The sequence below is a fragment of the Blennius ocellaris genome, assembly GCF_963422515.1.
Source record: "Blennius ocellaris genome assembly, chromosome: 11".
Lineage (NCBI taxonomy): Eukaryota > Metazoa > Chordata > Actinopteri > Blenniiformes > Blenniidae > Blennius > Blennius ocellaris.
In genome coordinates this window covers 29,336,981-29,363,022 of record NC_137660.1, presented here as the reverse complement: position 1 = coordinate 29,363,022, position 26,042 = coordinate 29,336,981, and the positions used below count along the sequence as shown (strand labels likewise).

Genomic DNA, 26,042 nt, shown 5'->3' with positions numbered 1-26,042 from the left:
TCACTTAATTAAAAAAAAAAAAAAAAAATCCTTTTAGCTTTTGTAGCCGTTTGTGGCGCTGTTAGCTGTTAGCCGCTAGCTGTTAGCCGCTGGCGGTTCACCAACAGGCTCAGCTGGATGATGGGAGCTCACAGGTCTGACCAATCGCCTCTGCTGATGCATTCTGGGAAACGCGTCTAAAGCAGCGTTCACGTGATCCACGCCGTCGCCTCGCGTCTTTTCCAGAACCGGAAAACGTTTCTTCAAAGGATTTTATTTCCTCCGCTCTTCTTACAGACGTTTGGAATTTTTCTATTCTATTTTTAAAAAACAAACAGTGAGTGTAACGTCCCCTTGGTGCAGCGGGTGGCAGCAGTGAGGAACTGATGGAACTGAACCACGGAACCGAACCACGGAACTGAACCACAGAACCGAACCACGAAACCGAACCATGGAACCGAACCACGGAACTGAACCACGGAACCATGGAACCGAACCACGGAACGTAAACTTCTGACCAGGAATGAACTGAAAGCTAAAAATCACAGAATCCCACAAGAAATATATTAAAAAACGATCTGATCAGACGACGTCGTCCCGTCGAGTCAGAGAGCAGAAGGTCCGACCCCCCCGACCCCCCCACCCCCCCCCCGACCCCCAGACTCATCCTCAGTAATCTATTACTTTAGTGTTTGTGTGTCTGCCGAGGCCTCCAGCAGGTTCTAGGTACCGGCGTGCTAACATGGTGGTGATCCCAGACAAACACCCCCCCTCCCCCCACCCCCCGGTTCAGATCCAGAACACCCCCCCCCTCCCCCCACCCCCCGGTTCAGATCCTGAACATCCCCCCTCCCCCCACCACCGGTTCAGATCCAGAACACCCCCTCCCCCCACCAGTTCAGATCCTGAACATCCCCCCTCCCTCCCCCACCAGTTCAGATCCTGAACACCCCCCCCCCTCCCCCCACCAGTTCAGATCCTGAACAGCCCCCCTCCGGTTCAGATCCAGAACACCCCCCCCTCCCCTCCCCCACCAGTTCAGATCCTGAACACCTCCCCCCACCAGTTCAGATCCTGAACACCCCCCCTCCGGTTCAGATCCAGAACACCCCCCCCTCCCCTCCCCCACCAGTTCAGATCCTGAACACCCCCCCCTCCCCCCACCAGTTCAGATCCTGAACACCCCCCCTCCGGTTCAGATCCTGAACAGCCCCCCCCTCCCCCCACCAGTTCAGATCCTAAACACCCCCCCCCCCCCCCCCTCCCCCCCACCAGTTCAGATCCTGAACAGCCCCCCCCTCCCCCCACCAGTTCAGATCCTAAACACCCCCCCCCCCCCCCACCAGTTCAGATCCTGAACAGCCCCTGGCTGAGCTGCAGGCGGAACAGGCGGCAGTTAGCAAGGCGCAGCGTGGCGCAGGCGGTCCTGCAGAGGTCGGTGGGCAGCATGTCCTTGGTGCGGTGCCACGTCCCCGAGCTGCGCCGGAACTCCCGGATGTAGTCGAACCTCGCACCTGCAGGGCGGCGACAGCGGGAGTCAGACCGTGAGGCGGGGGGGGGGCAGGGTGGCGCTCTTCCTTCACACGACGGCGTACAGTGAAAGACGCAGTGGGTTTTTTTGTGGGTTTTTTCGTTTCAGAAATGGTTCGGGTTTCCACGGAAACGACTCGGGGGGAAAAAAATGCTATTCTTATATTCAGAAACACTGAACCTGAACCTGGACCAGGACCAGGACCTGTACAGGACCTGGACCAGGACCCAGTTCAGGGCCTCAGAAAAGTTAGGTTTCAATTTGTTTCCATGGAGACGGAGCGTTTTCAAAAAGTTGCGTTTCCAGAAGCAAGAAGGTTTTACGTTTTTCACTGAAACGTCGTCGTACAAACGAGTCTTTCTTCTAACGAATCATTTCTTCTAACGAATCACTTCTTCTTCTAACGAATTGCTTCTTCTTCTAACGAATCATTTCTTCTAACGAATCACTTCTTCTAACGAATCATTTCTTCTAACGAATCACTTCTTCTTCTAACGAATCGCTTCTTCTAACGAATCATTTCTTCTAACGAATCACTTCTTCTTCTAACGAATCGCTTCTTCTAACGAATCGCTTCTTCTAACGAATCGCTTCTTCTAACGAATCACTTCTTCTAACGAATCATTTCTTCTAACGAATCATTTCTTCTAACGAATCACTTCTTCTTCTAACGAATCGCTTCTTCTAACGAATCATTTCTTATAATGAATAATTTTTCTAACGAATCATTTCTAATGAATCATTTCTTCTAATGAATCACTTGTTCATTAGAAGAAAAACTTCCTGCAAAAGAATCAAAATGAATCCAGAACTTTTTACATCTTATGTCCCAGATTAAGTCTGAAAAATGACGTGTGTGTGTGTGTGTGTGTGTGTGTGTGTGTGTGTGTGTGTGTGTGTGTGTGTGTGTGTGTGAGATAAACACCCCCCCCCCCCCCCAGTGGGTGCAGGTACTGACCCGTGTCCAGGTCTCCCACCACGTAGATGCTGGCCCCGATGGGGACGGCCCCGTACACGAAGGACGAGCTGGTCTGGGTGCACAAGTCCTGGTCGTCCAGGAACATCCACCTGCAACACAAGGCAGGTCTCAGTCCCCCACCTGGTCCTGGTCCTGGTCCCCAACATGGTCCCAGTCCTAACCCTATTGCAGCTGTTCTGGGTGCTGCTGGCTGCCTCCCCCTGCTGGTAGGACCTGGTACTGCGGCGTCTCACTGCCTCCCCCTGCTGGTAGCACCTGGTACTGCAGCTGTTCTGCAGTACCAGGTGCCTGCCTCCCCCTGCTGGTAGCACCTGGTACTGCAGTGTCTCACCGCCTCCCCCTGCTGGTAGCACCTGGTACTGCGGCGTCTCACCGCCTCCCCCTGCTGGTAGCACCTGGTACTGCAGGTCGCCTCCCCCTGCTGGTAGCACCTGGTACTGCAGCGTCTCACTGCCTCCCCCTGCTGGTAGCACCTGGTACTGCAGCGTCTCACTGCCTCCCCATGCTGGTAGCACCTGGTACTGCAGCGTCTCACCGCCTCCCCCTGCTGGTAGCACCTGGTACTGCAGCGTCTCACCGCCTCCCCCTGCTGGTAGCACCTGGTACTGCAGCGTCTCACCGCCTCCCCCTGCTGGTAGCACCTGGTACTGCAGCGTCTCACCGCCTCCCCCTGCTGGTAGCACCTGGTACTGCAGCGTCTCACCGCCTTCCCCTGCTGGTAGCACCTGGTACTGCAGCGTCTCACCGCCTCCCCCTGCTGGTAGCACCTGGTACTGCGGCGTCTCACCGCCTCCCCCTGCTGGTAGAACCTGGTACTGCAGTGTCTTGCCGCCTCCCCCTGCTGGTAGCACCTGGTACTGCAGGTCGCCTCCCCCTGCTGGTAGCACCTGGTACTGCAGCGTCTCACCTCCTCATCTCGTCGTGGTAAAACTCCGACTTGCAGGTCGTCATCTGTCGCTGCGCGGCGTCTTCGCTCTCCTGGCTGCGGACGCCTCCGAACACGTAGAGCTCCTGGCCCACGCCGCACGCCACCGAGCCGAACCTGGATCCCATTACAGTTACTAGTTACTTCTCCATAGTTACCAGAGTCCTACCATACCAGCTACTGCCAGAGGAAGGTAACTAACCCCTCGGTCAAACTAACCCCAGAGGAGTCTGAACGACGTGCTGCAGTACTATTAGATTACAGTTACATATTACTTATTGAAATAAGTAGTACTGCTAGTAGTACTAGTTACTTTGTAATGTAGCGCTTGCATTGTATTTGGTAATCTCCCTCAGTGTGGCTGATATTGACAAGAAGTATTACTGTAGTGGCAGGATTGGATTACAGTTACTTCGAGAAAATAAAGCTACTAGTTGATTCAACTGGAAAAGTAACTAGTTACTGTTACTAGTTGATTCAACTGGAAAAGTAACTAGTTATGAGTTGATTCAACTGGAAAAGTAACTAGTTACTGTTACTAGTTGATTCAACTGGAAAAGTAACTAGTTATGAGTTGATTCAACTGGAAAAGTAACTAGTTACTGTTACTAATTGATTCAACTGGAAAAGTAACTAGTTATCAGTTGATTCAACTGGAAAAGTAACTAGTTACTGTTACTAGTTGATTACACTGAAAAGGTAACTAGTTACTGTTACTAGTTGATTCAACTGGAAAGGTAACTAGTTACTGTCACTAGTTGATTCAACTGGAAAAGCAACTAGTTACTGTTACTAGTTGATTACACTGAAAAGGTAACTAGTTACTGTTACTAGTTGATTCAACTGGAAAAGTAACTAGTTACTGTTACTAGTTGATTCAACTGGAAAAGCAACTAGTTACTGTTACTAGTTGATTACACTGAAAAGGTAACTAGTTACTGTTACTAGTTGATTCAACTGGAAAAGTAACTAGTTACTGTTACTAGTTGATTCAACTGGAAAAGTAACTAGTTACTCTTACTAGTTAATTCAACTGGAAAAGTAACTAGTTACTGTTACTTGTTGATTCAACTGGAAAAGTAACTAGTTACTGTTACTAGTTGATTCAACTGGAAAAGTAACTAGTTACTAGCTGGATTAGCTCATGAGTGGCATTTACTCCACTTGTTACAGTAGTAACAGATTACAGTTACACAGTGAAGTTACACTGAGATTATAATCTTTACGGTTTGGATTAGAAGTCGACTCGTTTCCTCCTGAAACTCTGAAACTCTGAAACCCTGCAGCTCCACGCCGACGCAACTTTCACTTCCTGTTGAGCAACAAACACGAGGCTGAACTTCACCCTGCAGTACTCTGTAATCCCACTGTAATAGATTACTGTTACACTGCTACCAACACTGCTACAGTGACTGGAGTGTCACTGTGAAAATTACATCTGAAAGATACATACAGCATCTTCCTCCTCTAACACAAGATTATAGAGCATCTTCCTCCTCTAACACCAGATTTTAGAGCATCTTCCTCCTCCAACACAAGATTATAGAGCATCTTCCTCCTCCAACACAAGATTATAGAGCATCTTCCTCCTCTAACACCAGATTATAGAGCATCTTCCTCCTCTAACATTAGATTATAGAGCATCTTCCTCCTCTAACATCAGATTATAGAGCATCTTCCTCCTCTATCACCAGATTATAGAGCATCTTCCTCCTCTATCACCAGATTATAGAGCATCTTCCTCCTCTGACACCAGATTATAGAGCATCTTCCTCCTCTGACACCAGATTATAGAGCATCTTCCTCCTCTGACACCAGATTATAGAGCATCTTCCTCCTCTGACACCAGATTATAGAGCATCTTCATCCTCTAATCCAGATTATAGAGCATCTTCCTCCTCTGACACCAGATTATAGAGCATCTTCATCCTCTAACACCAGATTATAGAGCATCTTCCTCCTCTAATCCAGATTATAGAGCATCTTCCTCCTCTAACACAGAAAATAGAGCATCTTCCTCCTCTAACACAGATTATAGAGCATCTTCCTCCTCTAACACCAGATTATAGAGCATCTTCCTCCTCTAACACCAGTTTATAGAGCATCTTCCTCCTCTAACACCAGATTATAGAGCATCTTCCTCCTCTAACACTGATGATAGAGCATCTTCCTCCTCTAACACTGATGATAGAGCATCTTCCTCCTCTAACACAGATTATAGAGCATCTTCCTCCTCTAACACAGACTATAGAGCATCTTCCTCCTAACATCAGATTATAGAGCATCTTCCTCCTCTAACACAGATTATAGAGCATCTTCCTCCTCACCGTCTCTCCTTCAGAGGACACAGTCCCGTCCACTGTTGAGTTTTAGGGTCAAAACTTTCCACGGAGTCGAAGAGTTTCCCGTACGAGCCGCCGCCGATGGCGTAGATCTTCTTGTTCATGGAGGCGTAGCAGCCGACCTGCAGGGGGCGACAGAGAGACACGGTGTGTGTGTGTGTGTGTGTGTGTGTGTGTGTGTGTGTGTGTGTGTGTGTGTGTGTGTTACCTTGCGGACCATGGTCATGCTGGTCTGGCCCCTCCAGGAGTTGCAGTGCGGGTCGTAGGCCTCCACGGTCAGCAGCTCGGCGGCGTCGCTCTCTCCTCCCAGGACGTAGATCAGACCGTCCAGTTCCACCACGCCGAAGCTCTGACGGGCCTGACAGCGCACAGAACGAGGGAACGACGAGGAAATGACGAGGAAATAACGAGGAAATAATGATGAAATAACCACGAAATAACGATAAAATTATGACGAAATAACGAGGAAATTACGACGAAATTACAACAAAAGAACGACGAAATAACGACGAAATAACGACAAATTAATAACGAAATTACGACGAAATAACAATGAAATAATGACAAATTAATAACGAAATTACGACGAAATAACAACGAAATAATGACGAAATAACGACAAATTAATAACGAAATTACGACGAAATAACAATGAAATAATGACGAAATAACGACAAATTAATAACGAAATTACGACGAAATAACAATGAAATAATGACGAAATAATGACAAATTAATAACGAAATTACGACGAAATAACAACGAAATAATGACGAAATAACGACAAATTAATAACGAAATTACGACGAAATAACGACGAAATAACAACGAAATAATGACGAAATAACGACAAATTAATAACGAAATTACGACGAAATAACAACGAAATAATGACAAATTAATAACGAAATTACGACGAAATAACAACGAAATAATGACGAAATAATGACAAATTAATAACGAAATTACGACGAAATAACAACGAAATAATGACGAAATAACGACAAATTAATAACGAAATTACGATGAAATAACAACGAAATAATGACGAAATAATGACAAATTAATAACGAAATTACGACGAAATAACGACGAAATAACGACAAATTAATAACGAAATTACGACGAAATAACGACGAAATAACGACGAAATAATGACGAAATAATGACAAATAACGAAATTACGACGAAATAACAATGAAATAACGACGAAATAACGACAAATTAATAACGAAATTACGACGAAATAACATGTTCAAATAAAAAAATCATTAATTCATTTAAACACATTAGTCAACTCATTTAAAAAATAAAACTTGTAATCATTTAAAAATTGTATTTATTAGTTATTTCTTTTGATATATTTTCTATATATTCTTAATCATTGGGTTTATACAGACTTTATCCATCGTGTTATTTTTATATATTTTATTCAGGTTTTATTCAGGTCAAAATTGTATTTTACTTTTTAATCAACTTTCACTTAAAGTATTTCTAAAAACGAATTAATTCCAAAAGCAGCAGCTCAGAGTATTTTTATATCTAAATATAAAAGTTTAATACTCGTATAAACATTTAAATATGTATTTTGTTATGACCTTAAATAAGGAACTGAATCATTCGCTCTTGATTATATTTGTATTTATGTGCTTGAATCTTGATGTTTGTTTATTAATTTCCATTTTATTCTTAGAGACAGGAAGTGAGATTCTCTGCTGCTCTGCTGCCCCCTGCTGGTCGCGAGCGGAACTCCTCCCAAACCACTGCTGAAATCACCTTTTACTCGTTTTATTTTAGTTTATTTTATGAAAAATCAGACGAGTGTGTGTGTGTGTGTGTGTGTGTGTGTGTGTGTGTGTGTGTGTGTGTGTGCACCTGCAGCATGGGGGCGATGGCGCTCCAGCTGTTGGCGTCGGGGTCGTACTTCTCCCCGCCGTCCAGCACCTGGTTGTCCTGGTCCGTCCCGCCCAGGGTGAACAGGAAGCCCTCTGACACACACACACACACACACACACACACACACACACACACACACACACACACACACACCCTGTGAGAAGCTGCTGATGATGGACGACTTCCCGCGGCGGCGGCGGCGGCGGTACTACTGACCGGCGGCCACCACGCCGTGGTTGATGCGAGCCTTGCTCATGGGCTCCAGGCTGATCCAGGCCAGCCGGTTGGAGTCGTACAGCGGACACATGCAGCGCGTCGCCGCCGTCGGCTTCCTGGTTCTGTTGAGAACGAAACGAAACGAAAGACACGAGAGCAGTAATCTGATTACTGTCAGAAATAACTCCTCGTGTTTCACCCCAAATTCACGTTTTACCCGTTTCCATGGAAACGGATAAAACAGTCGCAGCGTTTTAGAAAAGTAGCGTTTTCTTCGGTTTCCACGGAGACGGAATGGGAGTGTTTTCAAAAAGTCCCCCCCTCCCCCCCCGTTTCCATGGAGACACACCAGATTAGTTTTCGAAAAGTTCCAACTTGGGAGCCGTTTTCAAGAAGTTGCGTCGTCATGGAAACGGATAAAACAGTCGCAGCGTTTTCGAAAAGTAGCGTTTTCTTCGGTTTTCATGGAGATGGAATGGGAGTGTTTTCAAAAAGTTTACCCCCCCCCCCCCGTTTCCATGGAGACACACCAGATTCATTTTCCGAAAAGTTCCACCTTGGGAGCCGTTTTCAGCGGCCCCCCCGGGCAGCGTCGTCATGGAAACAGATAAAACAGTCGCAGCGTTTTGAAAAAGTAGCGTTTTCTTCGGTTTCCATGGAGACGGAATGGAGTGTTTTCAAAAAGTTTGCATCCCCCCCCGTTTCCATGGAGACACACCAGATTCGTTTTCGAAAAGTCCCACCTTGGGAGCCGTTTTCAGCGGCCCCGGGCAGCGTCGTCATGGAAACGGATAAAACAGTCGCAGCGTTTTGAAAAAGTAGCATTTTCTTCGGTTTCCATGGAGACGGAATGGAGTGTTTTCAAAAAGTTTGCATCCCCCCCCCGTTTCCATGGAGACACACCAGATTCGTTTTCGAAAAGTCCCACCTTGGGAGCCGCTTTCAGCGGCCCCGGGCAGCGTCGTCATGGAAACGGATAAAACAGTCGCAGCGTTTTCTTTGGTTTCCATGGAGATGGAATGGGAGTGTTTTCAAAAAGTTTGCATCCCCCCCACCCCTGTTTCCATGGCGACACACCAGATTCGTTTTCCGAAAAGTTCTACCTTGGGAGCCGTTTTCAAGACGTTGCGTTTTCAGCGTCGTCATGGAAACGGACGCCAAAATGCAGAACAAAAACCCCGACGTTCCGGCGGACGAAGATTTGTGCGGAACACATTTTTGACTGAACGAGCCGCCACCAGGGGGCGTCCGGACCAACCGGAGGGAAGCGGGTTAGAAAGCGGCGGCGGCGGCGTCGTACTTGCGATCTTCTCCCCCGGCGATGACGATGCACTCGGAGTAGCCGCGGGGCTTGAAGGCGGCTAGCATGGCCTGGCCCCTCAGGGGCCCCTGGCTCAGCTCCGCCTGGCAGAAGTCCCGGATCACCTCCCTCATCAGAGGCTCGCCCATCGTCTGCAGCAACAGCAGCGGTCACACTGAGCAGCGGGTACGCAGCAGAACCAACCGTGTGACTTCGCTGAACCCCAGAGGTGAAGACAGTGTGTCGTCCCTCTCTCTCTCTCTCTCTCTTTTAGAAAGTGTGTTGCTCCAAGCAGCCAATCAGAAATCAGACCCTATATCGTGTCATCGGGGGTTCAGCCAATCACAATCACAGGTTAAGCTCCTCCCCCCCTTTGACTCCTCCCACAATCAGGCCTCTTTACCTGCTCTCTCAGGTAGCTGACGTCCAAACCCTGCAGCCACACCGCCGCCATCACCTCCTTCATGTGGACCTGAGGAAAGACCAGACAGTTACACACGTCCAGATGTGCAGGCGAGCGCCACCATATTTATATTATTTATATTTCCAGAGGTGGAGGCGAGCGCCACCATATTTATATTATTTATATTTCCAGAGGTGGAGGCGAGCGCCCCCAGATCTATATTATCTATATTTCCAGCGGTGGAGGCGGGCGCCCCCATATGTATATTTCCTATATTTCCAGCGGTGGAGGCGGGCGCCCCCAGATCTATATTATCTATGTTTCCAGCGGTGGAGGCGGGCGCCCCCAGATCTATATTATCTATATTTCCAGCGGTGCAGGCGAGCGCCCCCAGATCTATATTATCTATATTTCCAGCGGTGGAGGCGGGCGCCCCCAGATCTATATTATCTATATTTCCAGCGGTGGAGGCGGGCGCCCCCATATCTATATTTCCTATATTTCCAGCGGTGGAGGCGGGCGCCCCCATATCTATATTTCCAGCGGTGGAGGCGGGCGCCCCCAGATCTATATTATCTATATTTCCAGCGGTGGAGGCGGGCACCCCCAGATCTACATTTCCAGCGGTGGAGGCGAGCGCCCCCAGATCTATATTATCTATATTTCCAGCGGTGGAGGCGGGCGCCCCCAGATCTATATTATCTATATTTCCAGCGGTGGAGGCGGGCGCCCCCAGATCTATATTATCTATATTTCCAGCGGTGCAGGCGGGCGCCCCCAGATCTACACTTCCAGCGGTGGAGGCGGGCGCCCCCAGATCTATATTATCTATATTTCCAGCGGTGGAGGCGGGCGCCCCCATATCTATATTTCCTATATTTCCAGCGGTGGAGGCGGGCGCCCCCATATCTATATTTCCAGCGGTGGAGGCGGGCGCCCCCAGATCTATATTATCTATATTTCCAGCGGTGGAGGCGGGCGCCCCCAGATCTATATTATCTATATTTCCAGCGGTGGAGGCGGGCACCCCCAGATCTACATTTCCAGCGGTGGAGGCGAGCGCCCCCAGATCTATATTATCTATATTTCCAGCGGTGGAGGCGGGCGCCCCCAGATCTATATTATCTATATTTCCAGCGGTGCAGGCGGGCGCCCCCAGATCTACATTTCCAGCGGTGGAGGCGGGCGCCCCCAGATCTATATTATCTATATTTCCAGCGGTGCAGGCGGGCGCCCCCAGATCTACACTTCCAGCGGTGGAGGCGGGCGCCCCCAGATCTATATTATCTATATTTCCAGCGGTGGAGGCGGGCGCCCCCATATCTATATTTCCTATATTTCCAGCGGTGGAGGCGGGCGCCCCCATATCTATATTTCCAGCGGTGGAGGCGGGCGCCCCCAGATCTATATTATCTATATTTCCAGCGGTGGAGGCGGGCACCCCCAGATCTACATTTCCAGCGGTGGAGGCGAGCGCCCCCAGATCTATATTATCTATATTTCCAGCGGTGGAGGCGGGCGCCCCCAGATCTATATTATCTATATTTCCAGCGGTGCAGGCGGGCGCCCCCAGATCTACACTTCCAGCGGTGGAGGCGGGCGCCCCCAGATCTATATTATCTATATTTCCAGCGGTGCAGGCGGGCGCCCCCAGATCTACACTTCCAGCGGTGGAGGCGGGCGCCCCCAGATCTATATTATCTATATTTCCAGCGGTGGAGGCGGGCGCCCCCAGATCTATATTATCTATATTTCCAGCGGTGCAGGCGGGCGCCCCCAGATCTACACTTCCAGCGGTGGAGGCGGGCGCCCCCAGATCAATATTATCTATATTTCCAGCGGTGCAGGTGGGCGCCCCCAGATCTATATTATCTATATTTCCAGCGGTGCAGGCGGGCGCCCCCAGATCTACACTTCCAGCGGTGGAGGCGGGCGCCCCCAGATCAATATTATCTACACTTCCAGCGGTGCAGGCGGGCGCCCCCAGATCTATATTATCTATATTTCCAGCGGTGGAGGCGGGCGCCCCCAGATCTATATTATCTATATTTCCAGCGGTGGAGGCGGGCGCCCCCAGATCTATATTATCTATATTTCCAGCGGTGGAGGCGGGCGCCCCCAGATCTATATTATCTATATTTCCAGCGGTGGAGGCGGGCGCCCCCAGATCTATATTATCTATATTTCCAGCGGTGCAGGCGGGCGCCCCCAGATCTACATTTCCAGCGGTGGAGGCGGGCGCCCCCAGATCTATATTATCTATATTTCCAGCGGTGCAGGCGGGCGCCCCCAGATCTACACTTCCAGCGGTGGAGGCGGGCGCCCCCAGATCTATATTATCTATATTTCCAGCGGTGGAGGCGGGCGCCCCCATATCTATATTTCCTATATTTCCAGCGGTGGAGGCGGGCGCCCCCATATCTATATTTCCAGCGGTGGAGGCGGGCGCCCCCAGATCTATATTATCTATATTTCCAGCGGTGGAGGCGGGCACCCCCAGATCTACATTTCCAGCGGTGGAGGCGAGCGCCCCCAGATCTATATTATCTATATTTCCAGCGGTGGAGGCGGGCGCCCCCAGATCTATATTATCTATATTTCCAGCGGTGCAGGCGGGCGCCCCCAGATCTACACTTCCAGCGGTGGAGGCGGGCGCCCCCAGATCTATATTATCTATATTTCCAGCGGTGCAGGCGGGCGCCCCCAGATCTACACTTCCAGCGGTGGAGGCGGGCGCCCCCAGATCTATATTATCTATATTTCCAGCGGTGGAGGCGGGCGCCCCCAGATCTATATTATCTATATTTCCAGCGGTGCAGGCGGGCGCCCCCAGATCTACACTTCCAGCGGTGGAGGCGGGCGCCCCCAGATCAATATTATCTATATTTCCAGCGGTGCAGGTGGGCGCCCCCAGATCTATATTATCTATATTTCCAGCGGTGCAGGCGGGCGCCCCCAGATCTACACTTCCAGCGGTGGAGGCGGGCGCCCCCAGATCAATATTATCTACACTTCCAGCGGTGCAGGCGGGCGCCCCCAGATCTATATTATCTATATTTCCAGCGGTGGAGGCGGGCGCCCCCAGATCTATATTATCTACATTTCCAGCGGTGTAGGCGGGCGCCCCCAGATCTATATTATCTACACTTCCAGCGGTGCAGGCGGGCGCCCCCAGATCTATATTATCTACATTTCCAGCGGTGCAGGCGGGCGCCCCCAGATCTATATTATGGACACTCCACCCACCCGGCGCCCCTCCGGGTCGTGGCTGAACCAGCGCACCACGGCCTCCAGCACGTGCTTCTCGTTCCCCACGTTCAGCTTCTCGGTGGACAGGACTTCGCACAGCCGGGCCGGCGGGAGCTCCCGGAACTCCTCCGTCAGCGCCACGTCGCGGAAGTGCGTCTGCAGGAAGTCGGTGGCGACGTGGTGGACGTGGTGGAGGCAGTAGTGCAGCGAGAAGAGGCGGATGCCCACGCAGTTCTCCGCCGTGATGCAGCCCTCCAGGAACTGGCAGCACAGGAACTTCAGGTCGGTCATGAGGAGCAGGTCCGAGGCCTGGACCATGTCCTGGATGGTGTCCTCGCTCAGGCTGATCTGTGGGGGGAGGCGGGTGGGGCGGGGCCAGAAAAACACAGGACAATCAGGCTGATCTGGGGAGCGGGGGGTCAGAAAACACAGAATAATTAGACTGATACGAGGGGGCGGGGCTTGAAAACACAGAACAATCAGGCTGATCTGGGGGGGCGGGGCTTAAAAACACAGGACAATCAGGCTGATCTGGGGAGCGGGGGGTCAGAAAACACAGAATAGTTAGACTGATACGAGGGGGCGGGGCTTGAAAACACAGAACAATCAGGCTGATCTGGGGGGGCGGGGCTTAAAAACACAGAACAATCAGGCTGATCTGGGGAGCGGGGGGTCAGAAAACACAGAATAGTTAGACTGATACGAGGGGGCGGGGCTTGAAAACACAGAATAGTTAGACTGATACGAGGGGGCGGGGCCAGAAAAACACAGAACATCAGGTTGATCTGAGGGGACGGGGCCAGAAACAACTGGCTGATCTGAGGGGGCGGTGCTTAAAAACACAGGACAATCAGGCTGATCCGAGGGGGCGGGGCTTAAAAACAACATCAGGTTGGTCTGAGGGGGTGGGGCTAGAAAACGCAGAATAATTAGACTGACTTGAGGGGGCGGGGCCAGAAAACACAGAACAATCGGGCTGATCTGAAGGGGGCGGGGCCAGAAAACAGAATAATTAGACTGATTTGAGGGGGCGGGGCTAGAAAACACAACAATCAGGCTCATCTGAGGGGGCGGGGCTTAAAAACAACATCAGGTTGATCTGAGGAGGCGGGGGCCAGAAAACACAGAACAATCAGGCTGATCTGAGGGGGCGGGGCCAGAAACACAGAATAATTAGACTGACTTGAGGGGGCGGGGCCAGAAAACACAGAACATCAGGCTGATGTGAGGGGGCGGGGCCAGAAAACACAGAACATCAGGCTGATCTGAGGGGGCGGGGCTTGGAGGCGTTCCCAGACGTTAAAGGAAACCAGAATCAGACACTTTCTAGAATCTTCTGAAGGCGTGAACGCGATGATGAAAGTGGGCGTGTCCACTAGTGTGGCCAATCAGAGATGAGGGCGGAGCTTTCCGTCCAGAGGATTGGTTCCTCAAGGTTCCACACTCACTTCTCCACTGAAGATGTAGTCCAGGATCTGCTTCATGGTCGCCATGGAGACGCCCTGCAGCTCGATCCTGTACGTGGACCCGTCCTCCTTGGGGGGGTTGTAGTTCAGCTTGGTTCTGGGGGCGGGAAACAGAAGTGTGAGGGGGGGGGGGGGGGGGGGGGCGAAGAAAACGCTACTTTTCGAAAACCCTGCGACTGTTTTATCCGTTTCCATGACGACGCTGCCGGGGGGCCGCTGGAAACGCAACGTCTTGAAAATGGCTCCCAAGGTGGAACTTTTCGAAAACCAATCTGGTGTGTCTCCATGGAAACGGGGGGTGGGGGGGATGCAAACTTTTGGAAAACACTCCCATTCCGTCTCCATGGAAACCGAAGAGAACGCTACTTTTTCGAAAACGCCAGGACTGTTTTATCCGTTTCCACGACGACGCTGCCCGGGGGGCCGCTGGAAATGGCTCCCAAGGTGGAACTTTTCGAAAACCGAATCTGATGTGTCTCCATGGAAACGGGCGGGGGTGCAAACTTTTAGAAAACACTCCCATTCCGTCTCCATGGAAACCGAAGAAAACGCTACTTTTTCGAAAACGCTGCCACTGTTTTATCCGTTTCCACGACGACGCTGCCCGGGGGACCGCTGGAAACGGCTCCCAAGGTGGAACTTTTCGAAAACCAATCCGATGTGTCTCCATGGAAATGGGGGGGGGGGGGGATGCAAACTTTTTGAAAACACTCCCATTCCGTCTACATGGAAACCGAATAAAACGCTACTTTTCGAAAATGCTGCGACTGTTTTATCCATTTCCATGACGACGCTGCTCGGGGGGCCCGTTGGAAACGCAAGTTCTTGAAACGGCTCCCAAGTGGAACTTTTCGAAAACGAATCTGGTGTGTCTCCATGGAAACGGGGGGGGGGGGGGGGATGCAAACTTTTTGAAAAAGTTTTTGAAAAAGTTTTCTTCGGTCTCCATGGAGACCGAAGAAAAACGCTACTTTTGGAAAACGCTGCGTGACTCCGTTTCCATGGAAACGGGTAAAACACGAGAAAGCTATCTCTGACAAGTAATCAGATTACTGCGCGCCCCGCGTGGTCAGCTGACCTGACGTAGGGGCCTGGCCGCCGCCAGGATGTTCTTCTGCACCGGCAGCTCCTCCCCGTCCACCACCAGCAGGGCGTCGTGGAAGCTCTGCTCCTGCCAGAAGGTGCGCAGCACCCGGAGGAGCCTCTGGGAGTGCTGCGGGTCCGACACCTTCGAGCCGGAGTCACCAGACACGGAGTCGGGCATGTCTGAGCCTGGGACGGCCCCCCCCCCTCTGGAACTCCTCACCTGTCAACGCAGAGCCTCGGGCGGAAGTCCCTGCGAAATGTGGGCGGAATGCAATAAACACGCTCGTGTTCAAATAGGAGCCACGTAACTTCAACTTTGACAACAGAAAACGGAATAACGGAGAGCATTTGTTAATTCGGCTTTAGAAAATAACATCATAAGCATTATTCTTACTTTTAAAGGATGTAATAATCCCCGAGTACGCGACTTCTTAGCCTAGCAAGCGACACCTTTAATACAGTGACACACACGGATGTTTCTATAAAATGTACTAAATCTAATTCCGCCAAGCAAAAGGAGTTAAAGCCGAAAGGGGTGTGAAACAGTAGTGAATCGCTTAGTATTTGTTTCATGTGACATTTTTGGCGTGTAGGGGTGCAACAAGGCACAAATCGATAAATCGATTGATTTCTGGACGAGGTCTGGCACGTGAAGGCAGGGCGAGCAGCGACAGCAGCGGAGACGTAAACAACAGTTCCAGCGACGAATACAGTGAAACATTTCCCTCAATTCAGCAACTAATCGGTGGAAAAATGTAACTTTTGTGAGTTTAATGCGGTAAAATCTCAGGTAAATGGGGGAAATAAAAACAAACGCGTCAACGCACGCAGACCGCAGCCCCTTTTGTTTACGAGGTCAAACTTGCGAATAGTTGTTTGTCATTTTAATAATTCTTATTCAGAGTCTCTCACCTGAAGGTCTGTGCGGCTGTGATTTGTGTTTTTTTGTTGTTGTCGGGCACAAGGTGTGACCAAACTCTGCTCAGGACAACATGAATCACTCCGGGACACAAATGTGCGGACTGGACGCCAAGGCATGTATGGTGCTGCCTTCACGGTCTCACGAATGCTGGGAAATATTACAACGCCTGAACGAAACGGACACAAATAACAGCGACACGCGACTATACAGATACACGCTCACTTGGCATTGTGTCGTCACAGTCGTCGCGTGACGACGTTTTAAATCTACTGGGTTTAACTAAATGTCGGTGCGGAAGACAACATTACGACGCGTGAAGCGCTTTCTTTCACGAGGAGCAGTGAACGCACCATGGGCAAGGCGGAAGAGGCGCGTTTGGGCCGCGTCCCAATACTTTGGAAAATATCCCGTTTTTCAACATAATCTCTCATTTCAACCGTAATTTAATATATTTCACAAATGTATTAGATTAACCTACGTTTGTCGACTTATATGATCCTAAAATATTTAAGAATATCCATTTATGTTTCGGAATAAAAGTGTATTTTATTTTAAAACGCCATTTAGAAATTTGGACGCAGCTGCCCAGTTTCCGCCGTCTCTAAAAAATAAAATACCACATTTGAGGATGAAACTAAAACGCAATATATTTTTGGTTTCGCTCAGTTGATGATTGATGGGGTTAAATATATGAACGCATAAAACATTGAGACATTTATGTGAATTATAAGGTGAATTCAGACAATAAAAAAAAAATAGCCTCAATAAGTTCTTGTCCATCTCAGTTGAACTCATACATGTAATTTGATTACTTATGTAAAGAAGAGTGAATCGGAAATATCTAATTCGAATAAAATCTATTTGTTGTTTTCCATATTAAAAATGAAAACCACTGATTAAAATGGCGTCAGAACAAGAAGCGTAATAAACTTGCACTTAATGTAAATACGGGAATTAAAAGAACACATTAAGTGTCTTGTGTTGAAATGATAAGTTACTACATTTACACTGTTATAACTTCCATACAAACACTGGCGGAGGTGCTTTTATTGTACAGGAGCGTCGTGCGCGGCGGTTCCCCGGCGCTTCCGGTCGGGTGTTTCCCGTCGGAGCCATAACTTTGTGACACCCGCAGACGGAGCAGGGAGAAGAGCTCGAGGGATTCTTAAAGTTCAAGTCTTCCTGAGAAACTGGAGCGAAAAGCAGTTGATCTGCAGATCAAAGGCTCAAAGACGAAGGTGAGTCTTAAACTGAAAGTCTGTCACTCTGCGTTTCACTTAATTTGTAGGAGTCGTTTTGCTTCTGCTCGAGTTTCATCTGTTTGTCTGCGTGAGAAGAAATAAATAAATACTGGAAATATTTACAATCTAAACACTGAACTGGACGTTATTCGGTTATTATCGAGGTATTTTACATTATTTTCTTTGGTCGCGACACTTTTGCTCCGCGCAAATGTTTTCCTTTGTTGTAGTGCAAGATTTATGGGTAAACATAAACAAAAAGTTAACTTCAATACGTCAAACTTTAATATGTTGACGCAAAAACGCCAAGAGGTTGAAATTAAGAACGAAACATGACGACTGTTTCAACATTACGTCGTTTTTCTGTAGTTGTTTGGTTCCAACGTATATCAAAGTGCTCATATTATATAAAATCCACTTTATAAAAGTTCGTCTCACGTCTGGAACGACGTCCCAGAGGTGAAGACAGTGTGTCGTAGCAACACACTTTTTAAAACAGAGAGAGAGACAAGCAGCTGATCAGAAATCAAACCCTATATGATGTCATATAGGGGGTTTCAGCCAATCACAATCAAGGTAGGCTCCTCCCCCCCTTTGATTCCTCCCACAATCAGAGCAGCTCTGTGAGAGGAAGTACTGAGAAGGTGTTTGTGGGCGGAGCCAAGAACAAACTGACCGGAGAGGAAGAGAAGAAGAAGAAGAAACGTTGATTGACGAGTCACACGTTTCCTCGTTTCCCCGCAGCGGCGGATGGCGGCGTGTCGGCGGTGATGGACGCCGGCGCCAAGGTTCCCCGGCCGGCTCGCGGTCGACTGAGTCCCTGGATCGAGGCTCTGATCCTGAGCCATGACGCCCGGGAGGGGGAGGGGCTTGGGGAGGGGGAGGGGGCGGGGCGGCGGCGCCTGAGGGCCCAGGTGGTCGGCCTGGGCCCCCAGCCGCCGCCGCCGTCGCAGGCCCCGGCGTGGGACGGCCCCCCGGGGCTGCTCCACCTGTCGGACGGCGCGGTGCAGATCCCCGCCGCGCTGACGGCGGCGGCGTGGGAGCGGCTGCAGGAGCGGGAGGACCGCGAGCGCCTGGCGAGCCTCCTCCACGCCACCGTGTGCCTGCACGACGCCCGGCTGCTCTTCCACGCCGCGGCCGAGCCGAGCCGCTGCCGCTTCTTCCTGTCGGTGGGCGAGCTCGCCACCACTGCCGCCGGCGGTGGCGGCGGCGGCCCGGCGCGGGAGACCCCGCCGTGCTGCAGCACGCTGCCCGCCGTGCGCGCCGCCGTCCACCGGGCGTGGCGGGCGCGGCGGGACGGCGGCGAGGAGGAGGAGGAGGAGGAGGAGGAGCCCCCCCGGAGCCAGGGCGGCCTGGAGCTGAGCGAGCTGCTCGGGGAGTGGCGCCACGACTGCCTGCGGGAGGTGATGGACGACGTGCGGCGCCGTCTGGCGGCGGGGGGGGCGTCCGGTCAGCCCGCGGCCGTCCACCTCCGCCGGCGGCTCGCCGCCACCGACCGGCTACGCCACCGGCTGGGACCGGGACCGGGGCCGCTACAAAGGGGAGGAGCGCTTCAGCGTCCCGGCGAGGTTCCTCCTCATGCCGGAGAGGAGCCGCCGGGGTCAAAAGGTCGCGGAGTCGCAGGAGGAGCCGCCGGGGTCAAAGGTCGCGGAGCTGCCGCCGCCGTCCGTGGAGGCGGCGGACTGGAGTCTCGCCGGGCCGCCGCCGGCAGCGGAACGACTGCGTGAGACCCCGGACCTCCCCGGGGGCGTCGCCGTGTCGCCGGAGCACCTGATGACAGGTGAGCGTCGGCCCCCCGTTTCCATGACGACCTTTATTAAACGGCGTCTCCGCTTCGGGAAAACGTTTAGCTTGTGGCGGTAGCGTTTCAGAAAAGCTGCATTTTTCCTCTGAGCGTTTTTTAAAAAAGGTTCAAACTTACAAACGTTAGCTCGTGGCGTTAGCGTGTCTTTTTTTTTTCGTTTTTACAAAAGTTCCACCTCGTGAGACTTTGCAGCATCAGCCACGGTGACTGAGCAGCCGCCGTTGTCATGGCGACCGTCTTCTTCTCTTCGGGTGCAGGTTTGACGGACGCCGTTCCTCCGGCCGACCCCTGGGACCAGTTTCCTCCGCCCAGCGTCGCCTCCGACTCCTCGCCGGAGCGCTCCACGCCGCCGGACGCCGTCGAGGCCGACCCCAACCCGGGAGCCGCCGCCGCGCAGACCTCCACCCTGCAGCCCTCCACCCTGCAGCCCTCCAGCTCCAAAGCATCCACCTCCCTCCCGCCGTACCAGAAGCAGCCTTCCTCCTCCCCCCCCTCCTCTTCCTCCTCCAGGAAGAGGAAGCACAGCGAGGACTTGCCTGAAGCCCCTCCCCCTCCTCCCCCCTCCAGGAGGAGGAGGAGGAGGGGGAGGGGGGAGTCCCAGGGCAGCCCCCCTCCTGGCTCTTCACCTCCCCGGCCGGCGGCTCGGTGCCGGACAGCGCCGGCAGCCCCGCCCCCACCCCCGCCGCCCCCGCCGGCGTGAAGCCACCTCCCAGCATGCACGGCGACGGCTCGCCGTTCTCGTACTCGTACCGGCCGACCGGGCGGAACCTGCAGGACCTCGGCAGGCTCCGCCTCCCCGGCACCACGCTGGCGTGGGCCGTCAAGTACCTGGTGGCCCCCGAGCAGGCGGGGGGCGTGGCTAGTGTGTGTGTGTGTGTGTGTGTGTGTGTGTGTGTGTGTGTGTGTGTGTGTGTGTGGTGTGTGTGTGTGTGTGTGTGTGTGTGTGTTCTTCGCCTCCACCTGTCGTTTTCTTAACAGTTCTTCTCCAAAAAAGAAAAAAACTTCTGTGTGCCCTCAGTGTGGTCTTACAGGCTCAACTTAATCAGGTGCCCCCCCCCCCCCCCCCCCCCACCCCGGCTCCTCTAACGTTAAATAATCACCTCGTTCGGCGATTCGTAGTGAAATGAAGGAGTGAGACGAGAGGAGTGAGACGAGAGGAGTGAGCCTGCCAGACCAGCCGGAGGGCAAACAGAACCCACACTGCTTCAGTTGTTTTGGCTTCATGTTGACATTTAATCCACAAACAATCAACACTTGATGTCAAACTAGTGAATTATGTGAATCGAGTCCCGGTCGTGTTCTGGAAACTTTCTGAGAAACTTTCTGAGAAACTTTCTGAGAAACTTTGCTTCTTTTGTTGTTGTTGTTGTTTTTTTCATATAAATGACTTTATTGTTGTTCAGCCTCAATTAAAAATGAAGAAATGTGAACGTCGTCGTCAGTCGGTTGAAAGAGAAAAACAAAGTGATTGGAATCATCGGGAACCTTGGCGTCGTCATGGCAACGACTGGAGCGAGGTCAGTCTGAGAACCTGTTGGAACGTCGTCTGAAAGAGATCAAAGCTTCGTGTCGGAACAGAACCGAACTTGTTCTCATCAATACCGAGTCCCGTAAGTCGTTAAAACTAATAAAGAACGGTCGTACTCTCAGAGAAGTTAACTTGGTCTAAAAAGGTTAAAACTTGTTCTAATAAAGATTAAAACTTGGTCTAATAAAGGTTAAAACTGAGTCAAAAAAAGTTTAAAATTTGTTCTAAAAAAGTTTAAAATTTGTTCTAAAAAGGTTAAAACTTGTTCTAATAAAGGTTAAAATTTGTTCTAAAAAAGGTTAAAACTTGTTCTAATAAAGGTTAAAACTTGTAATAATAAAGTTTAATAATTTGTTCTAAAAAAGGTAAAATTTGTTCTAAAAAAGGTAAAAATTTGTTCTAAAAAAGGTAAAAATTTGTTCTAAAAAAGGTTAAAATTTGTTCTAATAAAGATTAAAACTTTTTCTAATAAAGGTTAAAACTGAGTCAAAAAAAGTTTAAAATTTGTTCTAAAAAAGTTTAAAATTTGTTCTAAAAAAGGTTAAAATTTGGTCTAATAAAGGTTAAAATTTGGTCTAATAAAGGTTAAAATTTGGTCTAAAAAAGGTTAAAACTTGTTCTAATAAAGGTTAAAATTTGGTCTAATAAAGTTTAAAATTTGTTCTAATAAAGTTTAAAATTTGTTCTAATAAAGGTAAAAATTTGTTCTAATAAAGGTTAAAATTTGTTCTAAAAAAGGTTAAAACTTGTTCTAATAAAGGTTAAAACTTGTTCTAATAAAGTTTAAAATTTGTTCTAAAAAAGTTTAAAATTTGTTCTAAAAAAGGTTAAAATTTGTTCTAAAAAAGGTTAAAATTTGTTCTAAAAAAGGTTAAAATTTGTTCTAAAAAAGGTTAAAATTTGTTCTAATAAAGGTAAAAATTTGTTCTAAAAAGGTAAAAACTTGTTCTAAAAAAGGTTAAAATTTGTCCTAAAAAAGGTTAAAATTTGTTCTAAAAAAGGTTAAAACTTGTTCTAAAAAAGGTTAAAACTTGTTCTAAAAAAGGTTAAAATTTGTCCTAAAAAAGGTTAAAATTTGTTCTAAAAAAGGTTAAAACTTGTTCTAAAAAAGGTAAAAACTTGTTCTAAAAAAGGTAAAAACTTGTCCTAAAAAAGGTTAAAATTTGTTCTAAAAAAGGTTAAAATTTGTTCTAAAAAAGGTTAAAACTTGTTCTAAAAAAGGTTAAAATTTGTCCTAAAAAAGGTTAAAACTTGTTCTAAAAAAGGTTAAAACTTGTTCTAAAAAGGTTAAAACTTAGTGTAAAACGTCAATATTTCATCTAAAAAAGGTTCAAACTGTTTACGTTGAATATTTAAAATCGAAGAAAGACGCTTAAGAACAGTTTCAGTATTTCACTGATACGTTCAGCTTCTTCTTCTTCTTTGGTGTTTTTATTTCCCGAAACACAGAAACATCCTCGGATGCCAGAAAACCCACATTCAGTTCAAGTCACTTAAAGTGTCCTTCAAAATAATAGTTTTCTAACAAGATGAAAGTTTCTCTATTTGTCAGTTTCCTCACCCTGAAGCAGCTGCAGTTCTCCCGCTGGCCACCAGAGGGCAGTGAACGCATCACAGGTCAGGCCTGCAGGAGACGACATGAGCTGGTTAGAACAGCAGAAACTCTAGAAATTCATTTATTGTCCTTCTTTCTTACGTTCCAGGTCAAAATGTGAAATGACAAGAACATTAAAGGTGATAAATAATCAATTAAAAAATAAACAAAACTAAATAAAACTGATTAAAACAGAGAAAACCAAGAAATAAGAAGTGACGACAGGAAAACTAATTCACACCGTCACTTTTACTTTACAGACGCAAAAGAGCTACGGAAACCACCAGGAAGACGGTATTTTCAAAACAAAGTGACAGAAATGTCGATAAAGTACGGTGGCCCTGAAGTGCAAACCACAACAACAAATGACTAAACACAACAACAAATTAAAAAACACAACAGCAAATTAAAAAACACAACACAAATGAAAAAACACAACTGGAAATTCAAAAACAACACAAATGAAAAAACACAACACAAATGAAAAAACACAACACAAATGAAAAAACACAACTGGAAATTCAAAAACAACACAAATGAAAAAACACAACACAAATGAAAAAACACAACAGCAAATGAAAAAACACAACTGGAAATTCAAAAACAACACAAATGAAAAAACACAACACAAATCAAAAAACACAACACAAATGAAAAAACACAACTGGAAATGAAAAAACACAACAGCAAATGAAAAAACACAACACAAATGAAAAAACACAACTGCAAATCAAAAAACACAACACAAATGAAAAAACACAACTGGAAATTCAAAAACAACACAAATGAAAAAACACAACACAAATGAAAAAACACAACAGCAAATTCAAAAACACAACACAAATGAAAAAACACAACTGGAAATTCAAAAACAACACAAATGAAAAAACACAACACAAATCAAAAAACACAACACAAATGAAAAAACACAACTGCAAATTCAAAAACACAACACAAATTAATGTTTTTGAATTTGTTGTTTTTTCATTTGTTGTGTTTTTGAATTTGCAATTGTGTTTTTGAATTTGTTGTTGTGTTTAGAGATTTGTTGTTGTGTTTTTCAATTTGTTGTTGTGTTTTTCAATTTGTTGTTGTGTTTAGTGATTTGTTGTTGTGGTTTGCACTTCAGGGCCGCCGTAATAAAGCGATTAAAAACAAAAGAAAACATGAAAAATGAACAAACATCCGATCTGAGAGAGAAAGAAATAAACAAACGAGGAGGTGTGTCAGATATCCCAGGTTCCCTGAAGGCCACACGGGTCGCCCGTCACACTAAGGTGAGGACCGTCAGCAGGGACTTCAGCCTGGTTTGTAAAGCAGAGTTTACGTGCTGCGAGGCGGTCGGGGGGGAATAATGTAAGCAGGAAGCAGCTGGACGCACTTGTACAGTTGTTCTAATCCTCTAAACAGGAAAATGTTGACTATCGAGCACCGCGGAACCCGGAGGTTCTTCCTTGTAAGGGAATTGAGCCGAGTCGCCCGGGAAACACGCCAAAGTCCAGTCGCCTTCAAAGTCACCGAACGTCTTTTGGAAAACAATTCGGCTCGTCTTTTGCTCAAATTCGACGTTAGAAACACAAATAATGAACATTTTGGCGCCGAAACGTGAAGAACGCAGGTTCTTTTTGTTCTTCTTCCAGCTGTTTTGTTTCAACATCTGCTTTACGTTCCGCCAACAGGTCGTCAAGAACAAGAGCTCCGCTGTCCAGTGGCGTCCCTCAAGGCTCAGTGCTGGGGACACCTTCCATCGCCTCCCTAACGTCCACCGCCGGGGACATCGTCCATCCCCTCCCTAACGTCCACCGCCAGAGACATCGTCCATCCCCTCCCTAACGTCCACCGCCGGGGACACCGTCCATCCCCTCCCTAACGTCCACCGCCGGGGACATCGTCCATCCCCTCCCTAACGTCCACCGCCGGAGACATCGTCCACCGTCCATCTCCTCCGTCACACTTTATCCTCAGAATCTGTTTTATTAGAAGAGTTACTGCCGTTCGGCTCCGATAGCGAAACACCTGGTCAAGAAAAAGGTCCAAACTCAAAAGATTCAAACTTAAAAGATTCAAACTTAAAAGGTTCAAACTGAGTTTAAAAAAGGGTTGAATTGAATCTAAAAAAGGTTCAAACTTAGTTTAAAAATGGTTCAAACTGAAAAGATTCAAACTTAAAAGATTCAAACTTAAAAGGTTCAAACTTAGTTTAAAAAGGTCCAAACTTAAAAGGTCCAAACTTAAAAGGTTCAAACTTAAAAGGTTCAAACTTAAAAGGTCCAAACTTAAAAGGTTCAAACTTAAAAGATTCAAACTTAAAAGGTCCAAACTTAAAAGATTCAAACTTAAAAGGTTCAAACTGAGTTTAAAAATGGTTCAAACTTAAAAGATTCAAACTTAAAAGGTTCAAACTGAGTTTTAAAAATGGTACAAACTTAAAAGATTCAAACTTAAAAGGTTCAAACTTAGTTTAAAAATGGTTTCAAACTGAAAAGAATCAAACTTAAAAGGTCCAAACTTAAAAAGTCCAAACTTAGTTTAAAAAAGATTCAAACTTAAAAGGTCCAAACTCAAAAGATTCAAACTTAAAAGGTTCAAACTGAGTTTAAAAAGGTCCAAACTTAAAAGGTTCAAACTTAAAAGGTTCAAACTTAGTTTAAAAAGGTCCAAACTAAAAGGTTCAAACTTAAAAGGTCCAAACTTAAAAGGTTCAAACTTAAAAGATTCAAACTTAAAAGGTCCAAACTTAAAAGATTCAAACTTAAAAAGTCCAAACTTAGTTTAAAAAAGATTCAAACTTAAAAGGTCCAAACTTAAAAGATTCAAACTTAAAAGGTCCAAACTTAAAAAGTCCAAACTTAGTTTAAAAAAGATTCAAACTTAAAAGGTCCAAACTTAAAAGGTTCAAACTTAAAAGATTCAAACTTAAAAGGTCCAAACTTAAAAGGTTCAAACTTAAAAGATTCAAACTTAAAAAGTCCAAACTTAGTTTAAAAAAAGATTCAAACTTAAAAGGTCCAAACTTAAAAGGTTCAAACTTAAAAAGTCCAAACTTAGTTTAAAAAAAGATTCAAACTTAAAAGGTCCTAACTTAGTTGAAAAAAGGTTGTAATTGAATCTAAAAAAGGTTCAAACTTAGTTTAAAAATGGTTCAAACTTAAAAGGTCCAACTTAAATGGTCCAAACTCAAAAGATTCAACTTAAAAGGTTCAAACTGAGTTTAAAAAAGGGTTGAATTGAATCTAAAAAAGGTTCAAACTTAGTTAAAAAATGGTTCAAACTTAAAGATTCAACTTAAAAGGTTCAAATTTAGTTTAAAAATGGTTCAAACTGAAAAGATTCAAACTTAAAAGATTCAAACTTAAAAGGTTCAAACTTAGTTTAAAAAGGTCCAAACTTAAAAGGTTCAAACTTAAAAGGTCCAAACTACTTAAAAGGTTCAAACTTAAAAGGTCCAAACTTAAAAGGTTCAAACTTAAAAGATTCAAACTTAAAAGGTCCAAACTTAAAAAGTCCAAACTTAGTTAAAAAAGATTCAAACTTAAAAGGTCCAAACTTAAAAGATTCAAACTTAAAAGATTCAAACTTAA

At 47.5% G+C, this 26,042-nt stretch overlaps 3 protein-coding genes across 3 annotated transcripts in view; 1 reads left to right on the top strand and 2 right to left on the bottom strand.

Annotated features, from left to right (window-relative positions):
- Window positions 1–1,326: 1,326 nt before the first annotated feature.
- On the bottom strand, window positions 1,327–16,388 carry gan (gigaxonin; the record flags this gene model as incomplete). Its single annotated transcript, XM_080504911.1, is given in 14 exon segments — window positions 1,327–1,493; window positions 2,469–2,578; window positions 3,397–3,531; window positions 5,742–5,878; window positions 5,965–6,114; window positions 7,632–7,744; window positions 7,869–7,990; window positions 9,169–9,320; window positions 9,572–9,640; window positions 12,818–13,168; window positions 14,269–14,383; window positions 15,365–15,378; window positions 15,380–15,622; window positions 16,285–16,388. Coding segments are annotated over 13 exon segments (1,806 nt in total). The 5' UTR covers window positions 15,551–15,622; window positions 16,285–16,388.
- Window positions 16,389–18,305: 1,917 nt separating this feature from the next.
- On the top strand, window positions 18,306–19,729 carry acd (ACD shelterin complex subunit and telomerase recruitment factor; the record flags this gene model as incomplete). The annotated part of the gene is made up of 2 exons (XM_080504827.1): window positions 18,306–19,315; window positions 19,597–19,729. One exon carries the CDS (start codon window positions 18,306–18,308, stop codon window positions 19,260–19,262), a length of 957 nt encoding a protein of 318 aa, XP_080360953.1. The 3' UTR covers window positions 19,263–19,315; window positions 19,597–19,729.
- Window positions 19,730–24,446: 4,717 nt separating this feature from the next.
- tango6 (transport and golgi organization 6 homolog) overlaps window positions 24,447–26,042 on the bottom strand; it is a gene marked incomplete at its 3' end in the record, with an annotated part of 8,280 nt that continues 6,684 nt past the window's right edge. The window contains exon 10 of the mRNA XM_080504826.1: window positions 24,447–24,477. Coding sequence (XP_080360952.1) covers window positions 24,447–24,477 — 31 coding nt within the window. The remainder of the gene's footprint in view (window positions 24,478–26,042) is intronic.